Genomic DNA, 14,631 nt, shown 5'->3' with positions numbered 1-14,631 from the left:
AGTCTTTTGCTACCCCTTTGGGAGTCAAGTTGTCATACAATGGTTGCTGTAAAAAGGATATACTATCTCCATTTGCATCATGACCATACCACTTTGTGCCCCAAGCATCATGCCAATGCTACTATACATGAGGTTATACATATTACCAATCGTACTCGGATACATTGAGCCTTGCACACCATGCATTGATTGTTGCATACTATAAGGAGTTGTGCCATACATTTCCATATGTGGTCCTCAATCCACCATAGCATGAAAAATAGTACTAGCACCAAAGTATTCTAGCTGTGACCCATCATAGCATGCATGCTGGGCTGTCCAAAACCCATTGGATTGGCATTATCAAGATGGCCTTGCATTTGGGTATCCAATCCCACTAGTACCATTTGCTTTTGCTCATCCCCATCCTTGGGTATATCTTTAGGCTACGGTTGCTATCCTTTAGAAGTTTCTTGCTGCCCAAAGGCCTTTGAAAATGATTTCTTCTTCTTGCCTTTTATGGTGAGTTTTTCTTATGTCATGCTTTGTGTGCATGTTGGATCCTAGGGAGGGGATGTTTCAACATGGTAGTGAGGAAAATGATTTCTTCTTCTTGCCTTTTATGGTGAGTTTTGCTTGTGTCATGCTTTGTGTGCAGGTTGGATCCTAGTAGGGAGGGGATGTTTCAACATGGTACCTCACTAGCCTTTTCTTGCTAATGCAGGATTGCCACAAGAGTTTTCACAAATAGTGCAGACTTAGGAATGCAGTCACACATGGGAGCTCATAGCTGGCATCATTGCTTTCTATATTTGGACCAACGAAAGTTAGCCATGCTATAGATCTGTTTGACATATCCACTCCAGATGTCTTCGCCAAGATTTGGACATAGATTGCCCATACTCTCCACAAGAGATGGGAGGGAATACACAGTGGTTCAAAGACAATTGAGAAGAGATGCTTTTCTCAAGAATTGGGATTCTAGAACTTCCCTTCATTAGTCAATCATATATGGTTTGGCACTATAGCCCTCTTGATTTGTTATTCATGCACACCTTGCAATAGACTTCCCTTGTGTTGTACAGTTTTGTTTTGGAAGTCCCTTATAGCGTTTTTTTCAAACTTTTCCTTAGGATACTTGTTTTGAGGGGATATGTAACTATAATCATTCTTTTCTCTGAAAATAGTAAATGTATTGAAAGATAACACACACCATTTCACCTTGCATTGCATTTTTCTATTTGTCAATCACTAAATGTTTTCTTAGTATGATAGAATTTCTGCCCATCATTGTGAGTTTCATCATCTTATGTGTATGAATGTAGCCTTGTAAGTGCAATCACTGCCATAATCGATGGCTTTGGACACTCTTGCTCTTTTGACATTGTGCAGCAATTGGTAATCAAATACTGATGACAATGCAGTCACAACATAAATCAAGTGGGTTAAAAAGGGCAATCATGTCATGTGAAGCACCACATTAAACATTTCGATTACCTGGAGCTCTTGACTTAAGTGGGCAGGAGGCAGAAGCCCTCGTAAATAATGACTCTCTCTTTCTTTTTGTGTGAAAGCGAGCCCTTTGTTGAACTGTGGATTGTGTAGAAGCTCCACGCCACTGTGTACCATTTGGCATTAAGGTCACAAGTGCTTGTGAGGAACACAATTACAAATCACTACCTCCACTCAATTTGAAACCCACCCTCACCACTGTGTAAAGATTTGCTGGAGATTTCAAGAGTCATGACATTCATTTTCCTATCAGACAAGACACATCCCAAAGATGAAGGCCTCAATGTCACAGGCAGAGCACAATGGGAGTAAACAGAGAATTATGAAGTACACAAAGATTATGAAGACAAAGCGTAGCAACCTTATATCGGGCAACCAACACAAAGTCTATCAGGATTTAATTCAAAGGGCTGGAAATGCCTAGCTATGGTACATGAAGGCCTCAATGTCACGAGAAGAGCATATTGGGGGTACACAGAGATTTATGAAGTATACAAAAATCATGAAGACAAAGTATAGCATTCTTTTACCAGGCAAGCAACACAGTCCTTCATGGAAATACCTAGCTACGGTACGGCTCCATGGTGTGACGAGCTGATCTTCGGTCGCAGAGTCCTCCCCGTAGATATCCCAGACGCCTCCAGCGACTGTCACCTCTTGCAGCTGCTCGCCAGAGGGGGGATATTGGCCGGTCTGTGCTCCTTCATTGGTGCAGCCGCTAGCGCGATGATCCATGGATGCTGCTGCTAGGAAAAGATGAAGCCTCCTATGCTGTAACAACGATGATGATGATGATGATGATGATTCTTGGGATACCCCGATGGCGAGCTTTCTCAGCAGGGGCAGCTTGTTTAACATTTTAAGATTTCAGGATGGATGAATCGACAAACCGGGGGCGCTCCCCGGAGAGGTGGGGCGGGGGCGGGAGCGGGGGCGGTTTTAGTGTGGTGGGGGCAGGCTGGGGACGAGAGAACCCGCAAGATTGCATGGCGACCAGTGGCCAGGTGCAGGTGCATGACACGTGCCGATTTTACGAGTATGCAGTGTTGGGACGACATCAGAAAAGCGCCTTTGAGCTGGCCGTGAGAGGGACACGTGGCGGATTCTCATGTATGACACGTGCCGATATTAAGAGTATTGGAAGACACTCCGAAAAGCGCTTTGCCTGGCCATGAGCGTATTACCGACACGTGGCACTACCACTTAGTCCCAAGCTTTAGTGCTCAGAGTAGTGTCACACCCTGAGTGTCGACTCGACTCTCAAAGTAAAGATAACTATATTTCTAGTAAATAAAGAGGCAAAAGGTCATGGCATACCACATTCACTTTACTTGCAACTCCCACAAAGCCTAATCTCATCTAGGTGTCACCACCCTTAGTGAAGGCGCTACAACCTAGTGAAGTGCCAAGCATTCCCAACACGTGGCACTACTTCTTAGTCAAGGTGCCAAGCCACTTGCACTACTTTAAGGCACATTCATACTACTCAAGATGGCAATCAGACTTCAAGGGAAAAACCTAGACAATGGTGCTCTCACACTTATCTAGAGAAAATTTCAATTAATTGTAATGAAGTTTTACAAACAATTAGGCACACGATCATGCTCGTGAGCAAGAGCATTGCCCTTATAGAGTTCCTTTTTTCAAATTTTGGCTTGAAAGTTAGCTTATCTTACAAGCAAAATAGGAGTTGCATGCTTTCCACCTCTACATGACTCTCTTTGAGCTCCTTCTCTCTTTGAGCAAGCTTGATATCAAGCTACTTGATAAGCTTGGCATAAATGACCCTTTGCACCATGTAAGACCACTTGTACTCATCCCTCTTGTGGATCCAAGAATCCACATACTCATATTTCTGCCATGTCTACAAGTAGGGAGCATTGGAGGTGTAATGGATGGCATTAGGTTTCATTCTGACTAGAGTGGCCCTAAATTTTAGAGTGCTTTCACTACGAATAAAATCTTTAACATAATCCTAGGGGATGAAGCCAATAGTCTAGATATCAAATTGTCAAGGGGGATTGAGCTTTAATATCCATGCTCAGGATGATGCATCAAACATATAAAGGCTTGGACATCCATTATGTCAAAGGAATCTTACTTGTTCCATTTTGGGAGCAACTGTGAAATATAAAAAATAAAGTACGTTATGCGAATCAATAACACAATGGTATGGTTGCAACAAAGTGTGATTGTAGGAACGAGCTTAGTGGAAAAGTCTTATGGATCTATTCTAGTATACGAAACATATGTTAATGTGTGCAGTGTTAGGCATGTATTTAAAAAACCTCGAATGTTCAAGCATCTTGCATGAGTAGCTTTGTAAGGTTTTAATAATTTTGAGACACAATGACATCTTATTAGGTAGTATTATTATGTGATACCTATAAGAGATAACTTCATATATTACTACTATATTATTTTGGTTGTAGGTTCGAAAAGCCTCGAACCTCTAGAGGGCTTCCCAAATCTACCCCCTTCCCAACCCCCCCTTTTTAATTAAAACACCGGACCTTTCTCACACATTTAATCACTCCTCTCTTCCCCCTCCCCCACCCCTCTCTGTGTTCTCTCTCTCTCTCTCTCTCTCTCTCTCTCTCTCTCTCTCTCTCTCTCTCTATTAAATTAACATTTTAATTTAAACTTCTCTCCATTTTTTCTCTGTTTTTTTCCATTTTAATTAAATATTTTTAAAAAAATTATAATTTTATTTCTATTTTAATCAAATATTTGTAAAAAAACTTTTCTAATTTAAAAACTATTTGACATAGTTTTTCACATACTTTGAGAGAGAGAGAGAGAGAGAAGAAAAGGAGAGGGGGAGAAGAAAAGAGGAAAGAGAGAGAGAAAGAGAAATAGAAGAAAAGGGGAGAGAAAGAGAGAGAGAGAATAAGAATAAGAAGAGAGAATATGAACATAGAGAGAGATATATATATTTTTAAAAGAGGAGAGAGAGAGAGAGAGAAAATAAAAAATTAAAAGAGAGAGAATAAGAAGAAAAAATGAAAAAAGAGGAGAGAGAGACACAAAGAGAGAGAGAACAAGGAGATAAGAAAAAATAAACTAAAATAAAAGGCAGAGAGAGGGGGAAGGGGGAGAGAGAAAAAGAAGAAGAAGAGAGAGAGGGGGAATATAGAGAATTATCTAGAGGAAAGATAAAATTTAAGAGAGAAATATATATAAAAAAGTAAAAAAGAGGGGAGAGAGAGAGAGAGAAGAAAAGCGGGGAGAGAAGAAAAGAAGAAGAAGAGAGAATATGAACATAGAGAGAGAGTGTGTGTGTGTGTGTGTGAGTGAGAGAGAATTATAGAGAAAGAAAGTATAAAAGTTAAGAGAGAGAGAGAGAGAGAGAGAGAGAGAGAGAGAGAGAGAGAGAATAAGAAGAAGAAGAAAAAGAAAAGGGAAAAGAGAAGAGGGAGAGAAAGAAAAGAGAGGAGAGAGGAGGAAGAGAGAAAAGAAAAGCGGGGAGAGAGGGGGGAGAAAAAAAGAGAGAGACAGAGACAGAGTTAGAGACAGAGAGATAGAGAGATAGAGAGAGAGAGAAGAAGAAGAAGAAGAAGAAGAAAGAAAAAAAGAGAAAAGGAAGATGGATGGAAAAGAGAGGAGAGAGGAGAGAGGGGGGAGAGAAGAAAAGGAGAGACAGAGAGAGGAAGAAAAGAACAAAATTAGAAATGGAGAGGAAAAAGAGGAGAAATGGATTGTGGACTTCTCTTATCACTTTGTGGTAGTGAAGCTACCGTGAAGTGGCCTAGCATTTTGTGCACGCATGGAATGTTAGTCATTAACAATTATACCAATGAGATAGATTCAAGCAAATGTTAATAAAGATACTTTAAAAAAGTGGATTCTTCCATATGTTAAATCAAATGAGTGTACTTGCATATGTACCAGGCATATACATCTTGTTAGAAACAAATTAAAGGGCCATGCAAAACAAATCAAAGCATGCTTGGTAATTAGATTCCAAAGCATTATCCAATAGATAAAGAATATAGTGTTTTAATAAACTTTCACACTAGTGATAAAAATAATTAGTTTGTAAGGAATTGAGTGCCTTAATAAACACTAGGTATTCCACACCTAAAGTCTCCCCGTGCACTTTAAAAGCACATTTCATGTGGCAAGAGTTCATGGGAGATTGATATAAGAAACATAATCCAAACTTCAAAAACTTTGGCAACTTAGACTAATACAATCTTGAATGCACAAAAATACAATAGGTAGGGATGTAGCACTCATTGATATATATGGAGTGAAAGACCAACATTAACAAAAACAAACTTAAATTACATCTCCAAATAACCCTTATGACCATTTCTCAAAGTTTCTCAATAGACACGCTTAATGGTGTTTTCTATTCACATAGAGCATATCATGACATGCATATTATCCTGACATACCGAGCCCATAACATCACATAAGTTTGACGATCCATAAGCTATATTGAGAACTTCATCATCATCATCATCATCATCATCATCGTCTTCTTCTCCTCCTCCTCCTCCTCCTCCTCCTCCTCCTCCTCCTCCTCCTCCTCCTCCTCCTCCTCCTCCTCCTCTCTCTCTCTCTCTCTCTCTCTCTCTCTCTCTCTCTCTCTCAAATAATGTAAATTAATAACATGTTCACACAATTATATATGTATAATATATTAATTAAAATATAATCATGTATATTTTATTATTAATTAATTAATATATCAATACTTAATTATTAAATAATAATAATTGTAATACATATATTATAAGTATCATTAATATAAATTACACATGCGGAATACTTTTATACATTAATTATTAGTTGAAATAGTAATATGTTAATTAATACTATAGATTATAGCTATGTATTAACATATATCCATAATACATGGTACATATATACATTAGCCTATTTATTAATTATTATATACATATATAATGTATATTTTATTAATGATTAATTAATGTATTCATAGTTAATGATTAATACATAATCAATTATTTTAATGGATTAATAACTATAACCAAACATATATTATTGAATTAACATATAATTACATCATATGTATCATCATTATTATTTATTATTACATATATTAAATATGATAATATATTATTATAATTACATATATGTATATTAATTATAATATATATATCAAAAATAATAATTAGTTTAGAATATAATTACACATAATAATTAAGTAGTACCATGTAATATAAATATTAACTATATGTACGGATTGATTATAGGTAAAGTATAGTCTGCATAATAACATTTAATACTTAATGATTAGTATGTAATCAATGTGTGTGTGTGTGTGTGTGTGTGTGTGTGTGTGTGTGTGTGTGGGTGGATATATGTGTTTAATACATGTGTGTCTATTTATGTGGTATCATACATGTGTGTCCTCTCTCTCCCTCCCATCATTTTTTTTTCTCTCCTTTCTTTTTCTTCCTCTTATCTCTCATCTTTCTTGACCTCATATATGTGCATGTGTGCACGTCTATATATGTGTATGCATGTGTGTATATATTGTATTTATATGTACATCTATATATTCATGTGTGGATGTGTATGTCTACATATGTGTATGCACGTGTGTATATATTGTGATTATATGTACATCTATATATTCATGTGTGGACGTGTGTGTCTGCATATGTGCACGTATGCATACATGCATACACATGCACATATGTTTACACATGTGTGCACACATACATGTATATGTGTGTATGTGTTATTCGTGTGTTTTTATAGCCTATGTACATTTATATGTGGTTTTAAGTATGTATACATTATATGAACATGTTCAACCATTAAAATTATTATCCCACCCCATATGTTCAATAAGAAAAGAAATTCAACTCCTTTGTTACAGTGTATGTGCATTTGTGGGTGTTTTTAAGGTATTGCACATATAAATGTTTTTAGAGTATGTACACATTGCATGCTCATGTTCAACCATTAAAATATCATTTCAGTTCATATATCTAATTTAAAAAGAAATCCATCTCTCTCTCTAAGAAAAGGGGGGAGAGAGAGAGAGACAAAGAGAGAGCCACATGCAAATTTTTAAAGACCCAGCTTTCCCCTTTCCATTATCATTTCCTATGTTCAATTGAGAGAGAGAGAGAGAGAGAGAGAGAGAGAGAGAGAGAGAGAGAGAGAGAGAGAGAGAGAGAGAGAGAGAGAGAGAGAGAGAGAGAGAGAGAGAGAGAGAGAGAGAGAGAGTACCTTCGTAATTCCAATTACTTTTTTTATGGCAACAATGAACTTCTCTATCTCAGGGATGGTGACCCTCCAATTGTTGAGTTGAGAATATTTTTCTTTTTCATAGGAGTTGATAGGGCATGCACGCTCATCAAGGGATCCCTATGATGGAAGCAAGACACAAAACATATATATATATATATATATATATATATATATATCTTTCTCTCTCTCTCTCTCTCTCTCTCTCTCTCTCTCTCTCTCTCTCTCTCTCTCTCTCTCTCTCTCTCTCTCTCTCTCTCTCTCTCTCTCTCTCTCTCTCTCTCTCTCTCTCATATTACTTTTGAGGGGTATCACCTTATTGGCCCCTTTACCCTAGCTTTGAAAATAAGACTATTGGACTCCTTAGTATTTAGTTTGAACCTTTTGATGTTCAAGAGAATACTTGCCATCTTTACATGTCCAATTTGTCTTGCTAGCTAGCTTCACTCATGGCTTTTCCTTGTGTCTGTTCCCTGATCTTCATGGTTTCACTCATCAACACGTACTCTATATTCTTCACCTACCACGGGGAATTCTACTTCAGAGAGGCAACTAAACAGGCTTTTTTTGGAAAAAGAAGGAGTTGTGCCATAGAAAGGAACACCAATCAATTCATTTGTTTGCCCTTAATTTGAAAGACTTAGGATTGTTGGAATTGTGTTGGAAGTAAAACAATCTAAAAATAAACTTAAGGGATATATAAAAATGAAACTTGAAATTAAAGAATTTGACACGTTTGAAGAGGTTGTGAGGATAGTTGCTAAGAAAGAGAGAAAAATAGAGAAGCTAAAAATGAGAGAATGGTTTGAGAGACCTCAAGAGGAGAAACCAAGAGTTGAAGCTAGGGAACCGGCCCTAGAAGTCAACAAGTAGGTTACCAAATGGTTAAGATGGGGAACTCACTTAGTACCTGAGATTGAAAACTGATTGACTACACACATGAAAAATATGAGACTGCAAACATTGAGATGTAGGAGCAAGAGGACCTATAATTTAAGCAATGTGAGGGGAATTGATTAGAGGACATGCTAGAAGTCTTTCCAACTTGATTTAAGTATGGAGAGGTTGGTCACATTAGTCTGAACTATCCATATCCTCGAAGATAGGAGGAAATATATATCCACTCCCAAAGAATTTACCAAACAAGCAAAATGACTATGGGATTGAAATTCATGTGCTATCAACTTCAAGAGGTCCATTTGCTATAGACGAGAAGGGTAAGAGTGTACTAAATTGCATATTAGCTGCTAATAAGCAACTGATGTAGCATTAACAACCAAGAGAAGGAGAGAAATAGAAAGAGATGATCTCGAAACCACTAAGGCAAGGGAAATTCGGGTGCGAGCCTCAATGATGGTGTGTAAACATGTAATCTCATAAGTATGTTGGATTATGTTTGAGGAGGCTAACAATCTTGCATTGTTTGGTCATGGTGACAGCACGGTTTCCTAAAGTAGAAGCTTTAAAATGGATTGTATACCCTCTTTTGAGGAAGCGATGGTCGTGTTACAAAGATGGTATAGTCTATCAATGATGAAAACATCTTCATGGAGTGTTGTCTCTATAAATGAGGGAAGTATTTAGTAGGCTTGCAACTGCTACTTTGGGGTCTCCTGAGCCAACTGGTCTTGCACGGGGACCCTTTTGCAAAATAGAGATTATTTCTCCTCCCAAGTGGGATGCCACTAGGAGATGAGCATGATCATATCTACATTGGCCAATCCAAGATCTATCATTGCAAATAGTTTAACAAAGGTGGCAAATATAGACTTGATCTGCAGAAAGCATTCCAACTGTGACTTTTTTGCTTGGATTGATAATCTTCAACCATTTTGTAGATGGAATGGTATTGATGGGGTTTCTTTAGGAGTGGTTAGCAGAGAGGGTCGATATTAGAACAATTGATATGGGAAAACTTGGTACATGTCAAGGAGAATATCCTCTTGTGGGGGTAAGTTGGTGAGAGATGAGCTTGAGCTTGTGCCCAATGATAGTCGTAGCCAATTTAAAGGATTGAGATGTTGAGCTAACTGGGGAATCTAAAGGTGGAGATGAGGTGGTAAGCAATGGGGAAGGTGTAGGTGAGCCTTTTTCCTAAGTAGGAGTATTGCATGAAGGCTCTATGGGGGCCCAGCTAGTAGACATAGTGTAATATACTGGTTTGGTTGTGGGCCATGGCATGTTGTCAAGAGCTCTTGCTATGGTTGGTATATGGGTGGTGACCATGCATGCAACTATGGATAGTTTTGATAGCTAGGGTTTGTGGCAACCTTCATAATACCCTTGTGCTTTAGGACCCATCAAGTCATAGTGTATGAATTATTACCGTATTGGCACCACTAATGAGCATGCTTTTGCTTGTGTTTTCTTAGCATGTGATGTGTAAGGGTGTTGAGGAGGTTTGGGTTTCCACTTCCCTTGTGTAGTGGAGTTAACATGTGGCTTCTTGTGGGCTTGATCCTAGATCATTGAAAAATAGTTTTGTACCATTTAATGGACCACATCTGTGTAAGAGTTACTCTCAACTTTAAAGCCTTAAACTTACTTTTGAATTTGCAACATTTAGTTAAACAACTAATGGTGCTCCAAAATTTGTGATGGACCACTAAAAAGTGGTTCTGGCACCACCAAAAAGTGGTTTTTAGTGATGCTAAATCATTGAAAAGTATCTAAATCCTTAAACTAATTCTTAACTTTTCAATATCCATTTTAACAACTTATGGTATTGCACCATCCAAAATTTGTGCTGGACCAGAAAACAATGAATTTGCACTACTAAAAAGCAGTTCTGAGTCACCAAAAAGTGTTCATGTAGCATGTAAAGGTGCTCAAAAGTGATATAGTGATAAGCTTTTTAGTGGTGTAGTAGCATTTAGAATTAATGTTGCACCACCATTGAAAAGTGGTAATGAGTCACTTCAAAGTGGTAAAAAGTATTAACTACTTTTCAAGTGCCATCACACCACACAAAAGTGATGTGAAACCACCCAAAAGTGATTCTAAACATTTAGAATTCAAGGAACATGGAACAATGTAGAAACACCTAAAGAGTTCAAAGGCTTATATATTCATAGAGAAGTATAGTACAAGCTATCCATGGGTCATAGTACATTTTAGGCTATCCAGAGATCATAGTGCATTTGAGGCTATCTAGAGGGCATAGTACAAGTTCATTCCCTGTCATGATATTACAAAGTGGTTGTAAACTAGAGTAGACATCCTTGGGTTTATTGAGAAGGTTTCTCTTTGTATATTGCAGGGAGTTAGGGCTACTACTCATCTGCATAACCACGGTAAGAGCATATGCATGAGGTAGTATGGGTCTTGCTTTGTATCCATAGGATCAAAAGTTAGAGGGGTTATGGAATTGTCCTTTGAAAAACTAAAAAATGGGCTTAAAAAGCATTGGCTTATCTCTAAACTCCTTCAAAGCATCAGGCATCACCTTAAAAAAAATCCATTTCTCATAGTGCCACTTTGGGAAAATATCTAGAAAGTAATAAGCCCTATCATTGAAAACTTGTGGCTAGCATGACTTTACAATGAAATCAATGTTGTGCACATGGCAAGAACTCTAGATCACCACATCAAAAAATTTCCTCAAATTCCACATAAATTAATAAACATCTTGGATATTGATAAACCTAAAGCCGCTTTGTTAGCCTTGCAAATCCAATGTACTTTGAGATTAGGTATTTAGGGTGTGTAACTACCCCTATTTGTTCATCTTTTTTTGAAAAATGTATTTTGATTAGCAGCCTATTTAGATTATGAATGATAAGTTTCTTGACCCTCTAAAAATTTAAAACCACATACTACCATCTTGGCTAGTCTGGTGAAATCCCTCAGTCATGGGATGGACAATATCCAATATTCCTTCACTTCATCTGGCCACATTTGGGTATCTATTTGACTATCTTCAAAACTGGTTCATCTACCTTTCTTCTCATCCTTCAATCTCTGCTATCCAGTCTAGCTCTATTGCATAGAAATTATGTTTATACAAAGTCTTGAGAAACACTAAGGCAAACTTGCACCGTATACTTAACTACTAATTGAATTCTTTGTTAAACTAAACTACATTCAAGATGCAAATATATTTTTAAATACTTTTGGACTCATATCTTTCAGACAACTATTATCAATTGCATTTATTTCATGCACTTCAATGTGAATGACTATCCACCTAGGTGTACCTCCCCTTTGTCTTTAGAAACTAGAGAGGAAAAAAAAGAACTAAAGTTCAAATGTGTACTTTTACCACAAAAATAGCATCACCACAATAATAAATGGATGTAAATCAATGATGAATACTAGACAAAATAGGACATGGTTGTTCCATTATAATTGAAGTTGAAAATAAAAAAAGAAGTTAAAACAAAGCCATAAGCTCTAAAAGGTTGTGCTGCAAGAAAAGTTAAGAGCTCAAAGGGGGCTACATGGTACATGGGTCTCTTCCAAGACTTTGATTTGGGGGGTTTTTTGTTAGAACCTTTGAAGTTCGTAGGTATTTTGAATAGGCGAATGGTCACACTGGTCCTTTTACCTTTGAAGACAAGTAGTATAGATTCTCTGGCAACCTTATACTTCTTCTTTGGATTGGAATGCTAACTAGTGCATTTCCTCTTTCTCTTCCTCAAATTTTCAACATCGACCTTTGGGACTATTTCCACCTTGTCATTGAACAACTCCACTATCTCTCCTCTAGTTGGCTTTTCCTCATCTGCCTTTTTCTCCTCTAGCCTATTCATGTCATATAGATACTACCTCACTTTAGGCACTATCTTCAGTGGCTCTTGGCTAGGGTTTCTCAAAATAGTATCCTCTTACCTCCCAATGGAGCTACCCTTCATGGTATCTAATACTTTATTATGGGATTTATCTATCCCCCCACCTCATGCATTACCAATATTAAGCTTTCTTGAGAACCCAGCATGGGAGTGTGTTATACAAATGATGAAGTGATAATATTTAGCATTAATGTTCTCTAAACACTTCAATAGGAGAATATAGAATAGAATTTCAATGTATTACTAATGCCATCAAATGACAATCTAAATGAGTATAAGCTAGAATGGCACCAATTTATTATAGTATTGTGTTGGTTATATACCGCTTTCAAATGAATTAGCTCCAAATTTTATTGGCATATCACCACTAAAAAGTGGAATCCACCACTACAAGGTGACAACAATGGTCAACTTAAGTTGAGTGAATCACCACTTTATTTCAAAATGTCAGTGGTTGTACACCAATTTCAAGTGGTAACATCCAGTTTTTATTGGTGTTAAAAAAAAGTGAAATTTCACCATTTTAAAGTGGTCTTGGATGACTTTCAAACTAGAGAGCCACCACTTTTTTATATTGTAGAAAGGTTCCACAACAATTTAAATCTTCACTCCACTTTATATTTGTGATCACCACAAAAAGTTGAATTGTAAAAACTAGGATGGAGTAACACCATTTGTAAGTGGTAGCACAAGTTTAAAAATACCACTTTTTAGTGGTGGACTACTACTTTAAATTGATGTAAGACTGCTTATAATGCTAGGTACCTCTTCTTAGTGCTATGGACCACTTTCTAGTGATAGATTACTACTTTTTAGTGTAACTACCACTTTTAGGTGCACTAACTTTTAGTGGTGGATACCACTTTTTAGTGGTAGATTATTGCTTTTGAGTATTAAGTACCAGTTTACTACTACATACTACTTTTTAGTGCTCTAAAACATTTATTAGTGAACCACTTTTTAGTGGTCTAAAACACCTTTTAGTAATAGGCATCACTTGTTAGTGATGTGTATCATGTTTTAGCATGCTAAGTATTGCTATTCATTGCTAGGTTATCACTTTTAAATGGTCCTAAACACAAATGGCCATGACGGCCATTTTATGCCAAATTTGAATACAGATTGATTCAAACATGTTTTCATGCATGACTCTTGCCAAATTTAAACAAACTAATTATGAATACCTATTTTGGTAGGGAAAGGATACCAACTATACAAATTTGCATGCATGCAAAAACTTGTTTTGCCAGGTGACCCTTGAGAAAACAATTACAAAATACAATGTTTGCATAATAAATGATGATATCTATAAATGATCACAAAAATACAATATCCTGAGAACAAACCTTTCATAGCTTGAGTGATGTTTCCTATAAGCATACATGCAGTCCATAATATCTACATGATGCACAACTTTCAAAGTTATATGTGTCTACACATGAACTAATTGCATGTTGTGCACGAGAAACAGAGCTAAGGAAACTACCTCCTACTTCAAAGGGTTACTTTGGCTAGCAAAGATCATATATATATATATATATATATATATATATATATATATATATATATGAAAATGCTAGAATACTGCATGAAAGATCAAGTAGAGAAGAGAGGAATGGCTCAAGGGTGGAAAGTAGAGAGAGAGAGCTGTCAATGAATATATGCACTCATTATGGGCAATGGTACCTAAGGTGTATTAATTGTAGTGCTCTTTTTTTAAAACATGATTTGGAATCTATGTATTTTAAAAAAATAAACATGTATTTTGAGTGATTACCATTTATAATATTTGAAAAGCCTAAAATACCCACTTTTTAAACCCCAAAAACTATCTAATTTAAAGCACCAAAAGCAAGGCCCCACCTATACTTGTTTTCACTCCCAAGTGTTTTTAAAGCACCAAAAGTAGGCCACCTATACATGCTTTCATTCCCAAGTGCCGTCTTACCAGTCTTAGCCCTAGATGATACCACAAGGAAAGGGATTGTAGACACAGGAGCTGGAGTTAGTGTGCTAGCCATATAGTGCTCCAAACCTGGGGTAACCCACCAGTCGAGACGGCCATGTTTAACGTCACACTGGCTAATGAGATGAAAGTAAAACCATTCTGCATGTTAAA

At 36.9% G+C, this 14,631-nt stretch overlaps 1 protein-coding gene across 4 annotated transcripts in view; it reads right to left on the bottom strand.

The window, feature by feature from the left end:
• Positions 1 to 2,427, bottom strand: part of LOC148036812 (NADP-dependent malic enzyme-like) — a 214,256-nt gene extending 211,829 nt beyond the window's left edge. The window contains exons 1-2 of one of the 4 annotated variants that reach the window (XM_087675709.1): positions 2,054 to 2,427; positions 1,477 to 1,597 (exon numbers count right to left, since the gene is read on the bottom strand). In XM_087675709.1, the coding sequence (XP_087531835.1) occupies positions 1,477 to 1,597; positions 2,054 to 2,349 (417 nt within the window). In that variant the 5' untranslated portion in view covers positions 2,350 to 2,427. The remainder of the gene's footprint in view (positions 1 to 1,476; positions 1,598 to 2,053) is intronic. The other 3 variants (XM_087675707.1, XM_087675708.1, XM_087675710.1) reach the window with 3 other exon arrangements.
• Positions 2,428 to 14,631: the final 12,204 nt, after the last annotated feature.

The sequence above is a fragment of the Lygodium microphyllum genome, chromosome 4, assembly GCF_053477565.2.
Source record: "Lygodium microphyllum isolate KBCC chromosome 4, Lygodium_microphyllum_v1.1.10, whole genome shotgun sequence".
NCBI classification, from domain to species: Eukaryota; Viridiplantae; Streptophyta; class Polypodiopsida; order Schizaeales; family Lygodiaceae; genus Lygodium; species Lygodium microphyllum.
This window is presented reverse-complemented; position numbering and strand designations above follow the sequence as displayed.